General features: G+C 35.5%; 1 protein-coding gene across 10 annotated transcripts in view; it reads left to right on the forward strand.

Moving 5' to 3' along the window:
* Positions 1-15,829, forward strand: part of atp2b2 (ATPase plasma membrane Ca2+ transporting 2) — a 122,699-nt gene that overhangs the window by 68,250 nt on the left and 38,620 nt on the right. For 6 of the 10 annotated variants that reach the window (XM_014475951.2, XM_023353505.1, XM_014475950.2 and 3 more), the window contains 6 exons: positions 6,307-6,507; positions 8,531-8,788; positions 9,085-9,210; positions 13,358-13,483; positions 13,839-13,871; positions 15,350-15,442. In XM_014475951.2, the coding sequence (XP_014331437.1) occupies positions 6,307-6,507; positions 8,531-8,788; positions 9,085-9,210; positions 13,358-13,483; positions 13,839-13,871; positions 15,350-15,442 (837 nt within the window). The remainder of the gene's footprint in view (positions 1-6,306; positions 6,508-8,530; positions 8,789-9,084; positions 9,211-13,357; positions 13,484-13,838; positions 13,872-15,349; positions 15,443-15,829) is intronic. The other 4 variants (XM_014475952.2, XM_023353506.1, XM_014475955.2 and 1 more) reach the window with 2 other exon arrangements.

Here is a 15,829-nt window from a genome sequence, read left to right on the forward strand (position 1 = left end):
CGCTCAATGCCCAGCGGTCAAATACCGCATGAGTTGGTGTGGTGACAACAACTGACATCAACTCGTCCCAAAGAGAAATGACCTTCTGCCACAGAGTGGAGGATTGTGCTGAAGTTTATCCTTAATCATTAAAATAAAGCAAAAATTGGCAAGAAAATTCTTTACATAAATACCCATGCATAGTCCTCAAAAACAGAGAAATTTGTTCTCTTTCTTATACATTGCCAGAACATAAGGTTGTCATTTTACTAGGATTCCTTGTTTGGGGGTTCTTGCAGGTTCTTCTTGACACACATTCTAAACAGAACTTTTTTCCTGTGTGGTCCCGAGTACAAATTTTATTGTGGGATTACTTCCCGAAAGTTCTGCACTGGAGTTCTTGAAAACTGCGAAAACTTATGGCAAGACACAAAACTTTGATCTTGTTCTTTCCACCTTCAGTAAAGGAACTATTGTCTCTTTTCTTGTGAAGTATGTAGGGGTGGGCATTTATCATATTGTTTATTGCGTTAAACTTCTTATCATGACGAGACTTTTCATTGTCACAGTCAATAGTTGGACTATTTTCCTCCACTGTTTATTCAATTAAAGCATCAGTATTCATCTGAAAACACAGTTACAGTGTGCACTTTAGTGATCACATATTCAGACAATCACCAACTGTAACACCACACATTGATGTGTAGGACGAAGGACCTTGTGGGGATTGTGGAGCACCAAGCAGGTACCCTCCATGATCTGGCTCTTTTGGGGTCCTGCTGCTGTTGTGGGCTGGTACCTGACCAATGTGCTGGGGGCTCTTTGTGGGGGGTTTTCCCTGCTTTGTGCTGTGCTGCCTTGTAGCCAGAGGTCCTGGGCCCCTGAAGGTACTGGGTCCTAAGTTTGACCTGCACAGTGGGATGTAGTGGTGTGGCTGCTCTTGGGTTGATACCTTGTCTGTCTGCCTGAGGCTCCTGTTACCTTTAGAGCCAGATTCACCTGTCACTTGTGGCTTTTGGGTTCTGAGTCTTGCAGGCTTTATACCATTCTCACTATTGTGCACCTCCAGGTGACAAACTGGCTCACATATACCCACACAAAATAAACACTTATTTTTACACATACACTCATCCACCCAGGCCTACACACCCATGCACCGACTCACAAATAATCCAAGTGGGTGAAGGTCATACAAGCACATGTTTCTATTACATCAGTCTGGCCTGCTGGATCCATACTTGATATAGTAGTCAACCATGCAATTTGAATTATGTCTTGAAATATCCTAGCGCATCTAAACTAGCTTTTTTAAATGGGATGCCTGAAATTCAAAATACAGGAAATGCAAAAAATACATTTAAAAATGCTAGACAGACAAGGCAAGAGTAAATATAAACCTTAATGATGTTACAGTGAAAAATGATAATTTTATAACAAATATTCATGAAGTAATGAAATCAGAAATAAAATTTTAATCCAAGGAACAGAGATTTTGACTGCCAATTTCTTGCAGGGAATATAAATGTGACCAGGAAATTAAGTAAAAACAACAAAAAAATATGGCTAGAGGAAGAAATAAAACAAGAATAAGCTGACTCAAGAACACAAATAGCCAGGATAAAATTCAATAAATTAGTATAATAAGATCAAGACTAATGTAATGGCTTGTTGTAGAGTGCCTGAGCTGATCATTTTTATGTAACCAAGAGAATCAAACAGACCCTAGACTTGGCCAAAAAATAACAATAAAAAAAAAAAACTAAGACCATTCCCAAATCTGAAAGATCAGAATTAGTTGAGACACGGAAGTGAGAATTTTTTTGGTGTATTTTGGAGTTAACAAGACATTTCAGAAATATTTATGAGCAGTTCCTAATTTGTATTATTTTATTTATTTGCTAAATTAAATATTTTGTATATTTTTCCTGATAACCGTGCTGATGATGGAAATTGAAATATCACCACATCACTTCAGTCTTTTCTGTGTTTTTCTGCATGTGCACATGTGCCCACACATTCCCTTTCACCAAAAATGGACACACAAAACCGGCACTTACTTACATATTCACACATTCTCCAAGGTTCAGAGTCGTGGGTATTTCTGTTCTCTGAGTGGGATGCGTAGTGTTTCCATGGAGATCTATTTTTAGCCCCTGACAAAAAAAGGGCAACTGTTAAAATATGCCATCATATTCCCTCTGAATTAAAAAAGATCCCATTTTGCCTCATGCAAGCATGAAGGCATAAAGTTTTGTCTGAAAATAGGATACTAGGGAGGCTGCCTTTGTCAAAGCAGATTTAGATAATACTCTGCTGGGTTTTCAAGAACAATTTTGTAGCTAGACAGAAATCTTACCAAAATGGGCGAGAATAAAGACCAATAAGTGTTGTGTAAGAAAATTAGTTAAAGGATTTAAGTGTGCTCTTCTCCGTTACATGATGTTAGGCCATATTTTATGCAACACTGGAACAAAAAGTCAATAATGAACAAAAATAATTATTGAAAAAAATAAATAATAAAAAGTATTTCAGAAATGCAATTTTATGATGTAAATCTTTGAGGCATGTTTCAGACATCTTGTTTAAAATCTATACCAGACAGAATGAAGGCAGTTCTAAAAGTAGCAGGGTACTATGTCCCTGACTAATATGTTACATATTAGTCATGCATTTTAATCATGCATTTTATGTGTTTTGTAGTTACTGTTAGTAGCATTTAAGCATCTATAGTTGTATTTGTAGTTGTATTTTCTTTATTCTAACAGTTTTAGTGGACATCAGTAAAACATAATTTTTTTTAATTAAGCATTACTGAACAATATTTCAGAGTCAAACATCACACAGTAATAATTAAAGGAAAAGTAGAAAACTGAATTCAAAATCCAATTGCTTGTGGAATTTGATTTTCTTAAAATGTGCTTAAATCCACAAGCCTACAAGTGTACAGTACTCAAATATGGAGAAATGCATTGCTGATTGAAGAAAGTTACACAAGTACAGCACTTGTATTTTATTATTTATTGCTATTGTTTTAGAGCAAAAAAGTTTTTTTCTTTGTTGTATGTAGTTCGAATATTGGTAAGAAGCTCCAAACTGCAACACAGTCAAGCATAATATATGATGAATGATTACAACATAGATTGCTTTATAAAGCGACAGCATCAACTATATATTTCAGTATATATGTATTTTAATTCAAAGTTACCCTTCAATTAAGGTTTAGTTAAATACTGATATTTCTATCACTCTTTACCACTAAAGAGTGAATGTTTGTGAATGTGGCAGAAAAGGAAAGAAATCTATCTAGAAGTTGTATTTGATGTCTTCTAGACAGAACTAAAAAATGGCAGGGGCTTTGAAAAAATGCACCCTAATATCTGTAATCATTATATGTGCCTGTGCACGGATATTCACAAACATTACTTGTCTGTCATCTATGCGTTTCTGTGCATGCACTGTGTATGCATGCACTATGTGTGTGTATCTGACCAATGGTAATTGGCAAATATAAGAGCTCAGATGTTATCATGTGATAGTGTAAGCAACCACAGGCATGCTGGCGCAGCTCTCTTACACACAAAACAGCTCAAGTAGCTAGTCACGACTCACAGACCCGGCCATACACGCACATGCATTCACACAGAGATGTTTACATGTTATGTAAAGAAGGCTTCTGTGGAGATCAATGGAAGAGCATGCCAGGTCGTCTCATAAAAATAATTACAAGTGAATAGCTAATGATCCTATTTATTGACTGATCTATTTGTAATTAGCACAACATAGGAGGAAATATCCTTCTTTCTGTCTACTGTGAGCCATGTTAACATTTCTTTCTTTAATGTTTCTGTTCTTTTTCAACATCCTTTTCCACGTTTGATTTACTGAAGCACCGGTTATTTTCTGCACCGGTCATTTTCTCACCTGTCGTATGCATTTAGATGTGAACGTTGTCAAGCAGCAGCGATGTTATCAGGTGCAATCCCGGGCCAATCCTGGGAGACCCTGTGACGCACTATGCATGACATAAGGCAGCCGTAACATGCATTGTTGTGTGGGAGAAAGAGAGAGAGAGCTCCTGTGAATACTTGCCATGCTTTTGTGTGGAGTCAGCAGCAAGACAATGATTTAGCACTGAAAAACAACATTAATTATGTTAGCTTCAGATAAGAGTCCAACTTGGTATTGCAACTTAATATAATATTCAGAGATTTCTTAAAATGTGATGTAAATATAGTTTGCAGTGATAGACTGTACAATATGTTTTAACCTTCAGTCCTTCAATATTTTTTCTTGTATTCTGTAAGGCCAGAATGTCCAGTTGTTAAATAAAATAGCTCTTATATCTGATTATTTCTTATGTGTTTTAATAACTAACTGAACAGTCGTGGGTCTTTCTGTCATCATTTGGTAATTTTGTCTCAACCAATATATCCTTTATGCCAGGACAAACTGTGTTTAGCCATATTTATGTTGTTACGTTAACATAGCACTGCTCAGTCATCTGCTCAAACCCCATCTGTCTTATTTGCTTACTGAACAATTTGAACACTTCAATGTTTTCATGAGGTGTTTGTAGGAGTTGACAGATGTAGTCATCTGCCCAAATATGAGTGAAACAATGTACACCATGTAACAATGTAACAATTGCATTGGCTTTAGAGTTTTGGAACCAAAATTGTTTTGATGTGGGTTCTAGTGCAATTATTGTGTTCACACACAGAAATGGATCACACCAAGTGGGACAATGCGCCAGAATTTATTTTAAACAAACTAAACAACCCAAGTGCAAAAACCATTTTCAAACTATAAATCCATCAGACTAATGGCATGAAGTGATGTGAATTGTTTTTTACAATTGACATATATTCAAGAAATCATTTGAATAGAAAAAAATTCAAAAGCAATACGCTATGCCCTTATCTAAAGGACTCTAGTGAACCATCAATTAGAGCCTTTATCCACAAATGGAGAAAATGTTCTACATTGTTCCACATTCTACATGTTCTACATTTTCTCCATTTCTCCATTTGTGGAGAAAATGTGGATATCATGCTATCACATGATAACATCTGAGCCAATGTGGAACAAATGGAGAAAATGTTCCACATTTTCTCCATTTGGAGTGTGAGTTCTACGCTCCATACCAGGAGCGTAGAACTCATTTGCCTCAGTTAAGGCCGGAGTTCATTATTCAACAATATGAAAGATTGTATCTTTAGAAAAGTTCCCAGGCAAAAACTACTGATCAAACAGGACACAGCAGTCAGTCTTGTATTTGCCTAAAACCAGCTTTATTTTCTCTGTTGATTACTGTTGAGTTCTTTCTTGAATGCTGTTGCAGTGGACATTCGTTAGTCTGTTAATACTGGTTAAAGTTTGTTGGTAAAGATGTTCACCCTCTGGATTATTTTTCCAGTGTTAAATTTGCATCACAAATCTACTCCTTTTGCTCAAACTGCTTAGTAAAGTCATACAGCCAACACATGGAACCTTTTTCAGAACTATCACCAAATTCTTGCACTATAGTTTATTCAACCACAGTTGACTTTACAGGTTAAAGAAATGAAAACCATTACTGTACTGTATATAAAGACTGCACTTCAAGGTTTTATGATTAATGGCAACCAATTAAAGACATGCTCAACTAGTAACAAAGGACGTTCAGAATGAGAATGTCAATTATGTGCACCAATAGATTACTATTATAAAATTACTCCAAATAACTGATAACTGTCCAGATTATGTTAAAGGTAGATACAATTTTTCATTAAAACAGTGTTTGATTATATTAACTTGTCCATAAATTCTCAACTGTAAAAACCAGTCACTGGTCCTGCCAAACTATACTTTTAAGTCAATGCTGAGCTCATATGAAAAGAAAATCCCTGAACTGCTTTCTAGACATAAATTGTGCCTTAAGCCAGCATGAAGCGCTTCACATTAACGTACTAAAGATATTTATGCACAATAGATCACAGTGTATGAGGAGGTGGATAAGGTCAAAGCATAAAGGCCCTTATCGCTTGAGCTGAATTATATAAGGAATGCAGAAATCCGTGGCCCACCATGACTCAATCTGGTAATTAGAGTTGGTGTGTTTGTGGCAGGGGAGGGGCTGGAAAGGGGTAAGAGAGTGCAAAAGAATAATGCCTGGAAATTAAAATCAAGAGAAATGATTGAGAGTACATTTGTCTGGGATCAACATGTTTACCAGCGACAGTGTCAGGAAATTAAATTACAGCTAAGCATTTAGATATTTATTATGTTTCTTTTTTCATTAAATGAATGTCCCCACCTATGCTCACAGCCATTGTGTTCCCTTTTCAGGTCTTGCAGGTGTTCAAACGGACCTGGACAAAAGAAGAGAACTATTTGGTAAAAACCTGATACCTCCAAAAAAGCCAAAAACATTTCTACAGCTGGTATGGGAAGCACTGCAGGATGTCACCCTCATCATCCTGGAGATTGCTGCTCTAATATCCCTGGGCCTCTCCTTCTACCACCCTCCCGGGCAGACCGGTGGAGATGGTGAGTTACCCAGCTGCTGTGGCATCTCCTCCTGTGAGGCTTGCTCCCAGTTGGTTTAAAATTAGAGAAACACACATCATTAGTTCTGATGCTCTCAGTGTTGCAGGGAATTTAACCGATGACTCACTACCAGTAATCATGACTGATACAGTCTCAACCACATTTGTGTAAGCTCTCTTTTTAACAGGCGAGGCAGGTCCTAGTTTGTTTGTCACCTGCCTTAAGAGGTCAAGTGACTCATCAAGCACACATCTAATTTTTCTGCCCACAAGTGTGAGCATTTGTGCACATTATGACTGTATTAAATGCATGTTAGAAAGGTACTGGAAAGGTTAATGAAGTTTTGAGTGGAGAAATAACCTTGAGCTCCCAGGACCCATACATCAGCTCTGTGAGCCATGAAACAGGAAATGAAGACAGAGACAGTAAAGAGTTGCTGAGTCAGCTGCATCAGTCATCGCCTCTTTCGTTATCACAGTAATGGACTTCATTTCCCTACCCAGGGGTTCAGTCATCATTTTAAGGGATTTACAAGCTTAGATGAAGCTGAAAATGCCAAAGAGAAGATATGTTATTACCTCAGCCTTTGTGGTAGGTCTTAAGTTCATGACAAACATTTCTGTTTATTGAATCACTAGTTTGATTAAGAACTTGTATGAAGACAGAACTGGATAAGCCATTTCTTCTTCCTGCTCCCTTTGGAAACACCTTGATTTACAGAATATTTTGCTGGAAATGTTCTATTACAAATGTTTTTCCATCTGTATTTGTTTTGTACACATTTTTTCAAATTATCTCAAGTAATTTGAATATTTTTTGAGAGGATGCTGTTTAGTTTCTTTGTAATTGTGAGTATCAAGTAAAAGATGGAAAAATAGCATTTTTAAATCCCATAAAATACCTAAAAAAAGAAAACTGAAGTAAATATCTTGGTTTAGTATATTGGATTGTGTATTGGTTCACTGCTCCACAGAGAACTGCTGAAGACATCACATTTCTAATATTTCTACATTTCTAAGTATTACATATAGTTATAATAGTAGAATAGAACACAAATGTTGTGACTTAACCAGGTACTTTCAATCTCTTAAAAGAAAACTAGATCTGTACCAATTAGTTTTTTAGTAACAATAATTATATTAACATTTTCTTTTTCAAAACTAAAGGATGCTGAACAAACTAATTAAAAACATCACAATAAACTAGCAAACCATCAACAAATTACATAAATTGGACTGATGCCAACAGGTTGCCAATCCATCACAAGGTAACACAAAAAGACACAGGACAATCATATCCTTAGTCTCCATCTAAATGGTTTCTTGCTTCTTTGTGTTTCTTTTGACCTATTTTTTTAAACTGTTCAAAATATTTAAAAAAGCTAATGTTGAGTGTTTAATTTTATTTGAAGGCATATAGAGCAGCATTAACCAGAAACGCTAATGTCCATTATGATCTACAGTATGCTAGCTTTTGATAACTGTATTCAGGACTGTGCATAAAGATCACCCATTGTTCTGCTGACTATAGTGCAGTGATCAAGCTAGACAGAATGAATTCATCTAGTTTGAAGAAAAGAAAAAATATATATTCCAGCAGAGTCTTAAGGGATTTATTTTTTTGTTGTTTTTTGTTTGTTTCTTTTGGTCCAGAGTACAATGGCTCCTTGAATATTACATGAACAAGTACAAAGAGTACTGGGAATAGGCTTTGTTTCATTCCCCTCGTCTACCAGTGTGCAGCCAGTAGAATGCAGAGCCTCATTTGAAGTAGGGCATATGAGGCAATGAGATGATGATTCTCATGGGGCTATTTAAGCCAGAGTTTGTTTTAATTCCATACTTGCCTATTGTGTAGCACAGTTCTTAAATGTAGGATTTGCACACTTTGACAGGTAACAGAAATAATCAATATAAACCCTTTCAGCTATAGTAACAATCTGAACAAGCAGGTCAAATCCGATTGTTGATGAATGCCCAAGATGAATATGTTATTTATGTCTTGCTTCTTTTTTGTTTTTCAGCATGCGGTGCAGCAGCCGGTGGAGTGGAGGATGAGGGTGAGGCAGATGCAGGCTGGATCGAGGGTGCTGCCATCCTCTTGTCCGTAGTGTGTGTAGTTCTGGTGACAGCCTTCAACGACTGGTCGAAGGAGAAGCAGTTCCGTGGACTGCAGAGCCGCATCGAGCAGGAGCAGAAGTTTCAGGTGGTCCGTGGAAGCCAGGTCATACAGCTGCCTGTTGCCGACATTGTAGTTGGGGACATTGCACAGATTAAATACGGTGAGATGGTCCTCAGCTTTAGCCATTTAACACCTTAAATATGTTTGAAAATTATCTAATTTTCCCACCTGCTGCCTCTTGTTTTAAAAACTAAAATAGAGTTTATCTCATTTCTAGAACAGGATTAAAGCCATAAAGTGTTTTTCACGTCGACAGATTTACAGATTTAGTCTTGAATTGAATAATGACTTAATAGCAGATAGATATATAGAGAAAGCAAAAATAATATTACTTCATCTCTAGTTCCATTGTATACAAACAATATTTAATACTTTAAAACATTTTTTGCTTTGCAGGTGATCTGCTTCCTGCTGATGGAGTGTTGATCCAGGGCAATGACTTAAAAATTGATGAGTCATCGCTGACTGGAGAATCCGATCACGTCAAGAAGTCCGCAGACAAGGACCCCATGTTGTTATCTGGTATGTTAGTAACTTTTACTAGATAGTATCAGGCAGAACATACACTACACTTGACAAATATTTATTCTGAAAAATGTACAATGGTTTTGTAATTTTCAGTCAGTAGGCCTGTGTAAATTTGCCTCTCATCACAGGAGCCAAACATACACATAAAATAGATTGGGTTATAGACTAATCTAACACTGAGAAATTACACTCTAAAAAAATTAGACAGATCTTGATCCTTTGAAAAGGGCCTCCTTACTTTGTTGGAGGGGTTTTTCAGTACCTCCATGTTTCCAGCTGTCAAAAAGAGTTTATTGAAGGGGAATTGGTCTATAAAGTGATGTCATATGAAGTCAGTTACTTCACTAAATCTAATAGACTGATCAAGAAACCTAGTCCTGTCAGGAAGACTGTCACGCCTTAATGAAAGGTATAGGCCAAGCTGCTGTGAAATTAGTTTGTGGTTCAATATTACCTTCAAACAAAGCAAAAACAAATAACTAAACTTGATCTTTCCAGACTAAATCAAAAGATAAGGATTGTGTTTAAGCATTTTTTCTGTTTGTAGGAACCCTTTTTATATGTGCATCATAGATATATTGGAGGAATAATTATATGATCACCTGCAGACTTACTTAGTTTCAAGGAAGTGAGCATTCACTAATATTTCATCTGTTTGCATGTCATTGAATGACATTTTAATTTTATTCCAAAAGCCAAACATTTATTAATACTTGGTGGAGAAATCTATATTATATTGGAATGATGATATCCAGTGTGAAATATGCCTGTATTCTTCTTTTCTCTTTTTCCTCATCTCTTCTTTCATCACTGTGTGACCTTTAGCATTTTGAGCGATGCCTTTGTGTCTGGCATGAAGATCTGCTGCTGTGAGACTCTGCCAAACCGGCTCAGTACTATTTACATTAGAGTGTAAAATGCAAGCGTCTAACACTTGGAATATAGATGTACTTTGCGGTATGAATATTGGCCATGCTGATATTTCTTGATGATATCGTCATTGTGCAGTACTACTGTAAAATGTTTCTAGTTGTTGCTCTCTAGGTTTATAAGAATTTTGGTCCTCTCCTCTGAAGGAATTGTCCAAAGTTATTTTGGTTACCTCGCTATTGCTTGGCAGCTTAAAGCTCTATGTTTATCCAAAGTTATTTATGTAGAAAAGAACTCTAAAAGCTGTCTAAGTTACCCAGAGACCTTGATTTATTGTTCATTCTGGAGTTTTCATTTTGTTGCATTGATGGTGTGTTTTAGGTCAGTGTTATTTAAAAAGACATATGACTCGTCTTCAGTTTGCTTTCTGAGAGAAAATATTTTACATTAAATTATTTTCTAATCAGCTTAAATCATAATGTTTCCACCCCCATACTTTACTCTGTTGATGTTGGTCTGATGAAAACACTACTTTAAATCAATCAGATACTGCAAATGAGTCTTAAAACAGACCTGGACATGTGGCTCCTGCAGTGTTTTACCAATGATGTACTTGGTGAGGTTTAGATCAACCTGTCTTTGTATGATTGACAAGCTCCTCTTGTATAGTTGATTTTAAGGTATAATATCTGATTTCAAACCATATAACTGTCTTAAAAACTACCAAGAGGCGTCACTGTCTCACTAATCTTCTTGCTTAACCCAATAGACCATTGCATTCTTGTGGTGATTTGTCTGTCTTGCTGCTAAGATCTCTTTACAGCTCTTTGCTCTCTCTCATGATGGTGCAGAGCCAGAAGTAGAAAAAGATACAATCAGTATTTTCTGGCTATGTTGTAAGCCTTATTTCACTCAAAGACATGCAATCAAATTTGTGTTTTTCATATTTTGATAAATAGTTATATTCTGGTTTATGTACGGCGTCTCTCCTTTTTAATTAAACTACTATAACATTTGGGGCAGTTTTATTTATTTTCATGTGAAAGAACTGACAATTCATCAGATTATCAAATAATGATTTCCCTTTTTTAATTATTCAAGTATTTATTGGGTTTAAAATGATGCAAATTTTTTCCTAATGTGAAAGTTAATTTAAATCACCGTCAGGCCTGATCCATTAAGTTTCTTTATGGATTAGTAGGTAATTAATGTTTTTCTTTTTCTTTTTTTGTCCACCCTAAAATAAAAATCCATAGAAGATTATGGTAGAAATATCATACAAAATATTGTTTTGTTATTCTTTACCTCTAACTTAGTATTATAATACTTCAAGCAGCCCTCACCATAATTTACGGATGTATGTTTTTTTTTACAGTTCATTAGCCTTAATTATCACTGTACAGAAGATGTGCAGCGGCATTGGTAACTTTCTCGTTGGTGCATAAGTATTCTAAATAATAAGAAAATTAGATAAATAATATGAAACCAAGAATATCACGGACAACAAAAATGTGGGCTGATCTGATATCACGTTAAACCTTTTTTCTTTGGTTAATTAGCTGTGTGCCTTTTTGCTGGCTGCTTTAATTAGCCTCAGACTCACCCACATCAACTTTGTCTCACGAAGGTTAATGGATTTGTGTGTGTATGTACAGTGTGTGTAAAGGTGCCACCACTCCACAGAAGCTAATGTAGTTTGCAGTCGACACATATCTGTATCTGGCACATTTCTTCACTCTTGCTTTAAAATATTTAATGTAGATTAGCTTCTTTGATAAGGAGATTTAACATTTTTCTGCTTCATATCTTTCTGTGAATTTAATATCTTTCTGCTTCACATAATTTAATAGTTTACTGTGACAGCACTGATTTAAATATTTGTAAAAAAACAAATCTCTAAAAGGTGTTTTTTTTTTATTTCCAAGAAGCTTTTAAAACACAATCACTTTGTAATGATGTCAAAAAGGCATATTTCAAAACCTTTAAATGTTCAATTATTGGTAGTGCTGAAAACTGTTAGATTTGGATTTAAACTATAGGACTTTTACTGATTTGAGTGTTTTCTTTATTTTTTATTTTGAAATTTTAAATATATCCTAACGCTTAAGGGATTCAAAGTTTAAGAACATACTGTGAATAAGTGTATCCTCCCTTAAATATTCCCATTTTTATTTATGTTTTGTCAAACTTAAATGTTTTAGATCATTATACAAATTAGAATTTTGAACAAAACCCATTTTTTTCAGAAAAAAACCTATCCAAACCAACTTTGGCCTGTGTGGGAAAAATAATTCCCCTTAAACCTAATAGCTGGTTGTTCCACCTTTAATCACAACAACTGCCATGAATCATTTGCAGTAACTAGAAATTAGTTGTTATGCTGCTGGGATGAATTTCAGTCCCCTCTTTTTAGCATAATTATTTTTAACTCTGACATCAGAGGGTTTTTGAACGTGAATGCCCTGTTTAAGGTTAAGCAAAAGTATCTCATTCAGATTTAAGTAGGCCACTCCAAATTCTTCATTATCTTTCTTTTTTTTATTGCTGGAAATTCTCTTTTAAGATTTTCTGCTAGAGACGAGTAATCATGATAACACCAGCTGTCTGTGTCCTGAAGCAATAAAGCAGCCGGAGACCATCACACTTCCACCACCCCATATTTCACTGTCTAATGTATATGATGTCCTTTAAAAAAAAAAAAAAAAACCTGCACTTTGCACCAAGTTTACTTGTATTTGTACAACGACCAGAAGCAACAAACATGAGTTATTTCATACAAAATAATAGGAGTGTGTATTTATTGCTTTTCTTGCCCTTTAGCACTGTCCTTGTAATCCTTTCCAGACTAGTTGTTTATTTAATGTTTCAATCAAAGCATGATGTAATTTTTTCATCTGCTTTATATGAAGTAGGTTATATCTAAATGATTTCTTAAACCTACAACTCTGGAAGTAATTAGACCTGGGTGTGGTTGGTGAGATAGAATGTAAATACACTTTACGATTTAACATCAACAATGCAATTACTTACAGCGCTTTATATCAGGTTAAGTTTAAAAATTTAAATATTTTTTAGAAAAAAACTTTCACTTTCTGTTTATTCAGGTTATCTTTGTTTAAAAATTGTGAGATGATTTAAAACGCTACAGTAAGACAAAAGTAAGAATACAAGAAGGCTGTAAGGGAGCAAATATTTTCCACAGCACTGTAGATAATCACTGAAATATAGATGTATGTGTTGTGTTTTTATTACCATGCTGTCCTTCTTTCAGGGACCCATGTTATGGAGGGGTCAGGACGTATGGTGGTGACTGCAGTTGGTGTCAACTCACAGACTGGAATCATATTTACCCTTCTTGGGGCTGGTGTTGAGGAAGAGGAGAAGAAAGAGAAGAAAGGTAAAATCATTATATTCCTAAATATTAATCATTCTGAGGCTTTGTTTGTGTTTTTAATTTATAACAGTGTTACTCTGCAGCATATCCTTCAAACCAGCTTTTGTCATTTCATTACCTTATGTATGGAAAGTCTGTGTAGCCCATTGTGTTATATAAGTGTTTTTAAGTATATGATGCATTTTAAGCACTAAGGTATAACCAGAGGTATTTGTGTGATACACTGCATTACAGTCAGATGAATGTGTACTCATGCTGTATGAGATGAGTATTGGTGGTACTGAGGCAGTAGCCAGGTTCTGTGGGTTCAGGTGCATCATTGTCCTTACTCTCTTATTGTTCCAAATTTTCCTCAAAGGAGAGGCAGTGGAGGATGGACATCAGAACACAGGTAGAGTATCACCTTTCTCTGACCCCTGGGAGTTGTACCTAGTTATTCTGACATGTAATTCCCTATAAATCCCACTGATAATTCACTCCTTTCCTGGAGCCAAGTGCCACTCCTCCAATTTAAAAAGAGATATTTTATAATCACAACACTGCATCCTTTTAAATGCTAACAGTTAACATATTTCATAGTGCATAATCCTTTGCTGCTATATAACAAGCTTTGCAATTGTCAAACTAACTAGCTCACATCGGTCCTCTTTGAACAGACTGTCAGACTCATTTCAGTGCTTTGTTATAGAACAATGACATGAGTGTGACAGCCTTGCAGGTGTACAGAACATGTACCGGCAGCAGAAGCAGATTTAAACATTATCGCCTCTATTCTTGTTTAGCACAAGCCATTAAGACTTTCTGCTTTGAAGCTTTTTTGCTTTCTCAGACTAAATGAGTCAGTAAATTTAAAACCTAATATCTCTGGAGATTTTCTCAGATCTGAAAACAAACAAATTCTGTGTCTTTGTTTCACTTGAAGTTTCATTAAAATTAATTGGCAACATTTTATTTTAATTTAGACAGCCTTGTAGCTTTCATCCAGGAAATATTGTTTTAGATTGAAAGATCCCAGTAGTCTTAAAATTGTTTAATTAATTGTTACTTTTGATTATAAACAAACTCAGACCAAAAAATATTTTAGTTCAGCATTTTTCTGTCTACAGTGCAGTGTTGACATAAGTAATAGAATGCGTTTAGAAAAGCACAGTTACAAATGAGTTACTGAATGTCCTCTATTCTTTTTTATTTATTTATTTTATTTTTTACCAGGATAAATTCTAGTTCATTCTTTATTGCCAAATAAAGCATTGTCTGTTAATTTGTTGGTTATGCTATTTTTCCTTGTTTTATTTACTTTACATTGAAGATTTTAATTTTTAATCTGGTTATTTGTTGGTTATGCAACAAATGGAATTATGATTTGTGATGCTTATTGACATTACATGAATAACATGGTTTGAAAAAGCTCATTTTATCTAAAACCTAAATAAAAATGACTATGTAATCATGTAAACCTAATTGGACACATTCAGTATAATTATATTATTTACTACATAAATCAGTGTTAACCTTTACAGTTAATGTTGCGATATATATTTTTATCTTAGTGGATATAGTTTTCGACATATTTAGATCTCATGCTTCACGTCTGTTTACTGTTGTTACTGTTTAGATACCTAAAAATAATTCCTGTACAAGATCATAGCTGTTGGATAAAAAGATTAAATAATGCATTTACAAGTAAATGTTTATGCTTCACACTAATCACTAAGTCTGCATATTATGCTGAATCTCTGTATTCTGCTATAACCATGTTATTTCTGTTCACTGTCTTGTGTGTGCACATGGTGGGGCGTGTTTGTGGGGGCGTGTGTGTATCTTTGTGTTTTGGTTCATTCACGTTGAAATTTCATTGTTACTGGCTAGACTGCTCCCATCCCCCAAACCACCCCATTGCAACTATAGCCACGGATGGGGCTGCAGGCATTAATGCCCCTGGCACTGCCAGCCTAATTAATGGTAGGTTGACACAATGTCTGATCTCTGACCTCTCTCTGTTGTGACTTTTGACTTGTCCTCTGTCCTTCTTCATTCTCCGACTGCCTCCTATCACGGATGCCTACCTTCTGCTGATTTCTGCCCTTAGTTATTTGGGACCTTTTTGTGTCCATGCTGTCCATGCATGCTTGATTTAGTTGTAGAAATTAGTGTTGTGTTCTTGTTATTGTCCCCGTGTGCCTTCAGTTTCTATGTATGACACCGGTAAAAGATTGCCTCATCCATCACAAGTAATGAAAGCATTTTAGGCCTTTAATGCTGACAATTCATAATAAGACTGAGATACAAATAAATACATTAATTTAGATATTAGTATGACAAGGCAATAAGCAGTTTCAAAGTTCTTTG

Source organism: Xiphophorus maculatus, chromosome 20 (assembly GCF_002775205.1).
Source record: "Xiphophorus maculatus strain JP 163 A chromosome 20, X_maculatus-5.0-male, whole genome shotgun sequence".
In the NCBI taxonomy this organism is placed as follows: domain Eukaryota; kingdom Metazoa; phylum Chordata; class Actinopteri; order Cyprinodontiformes; family Poeciliidae; genus Xiphophorus; species Xiphophorus maculatus.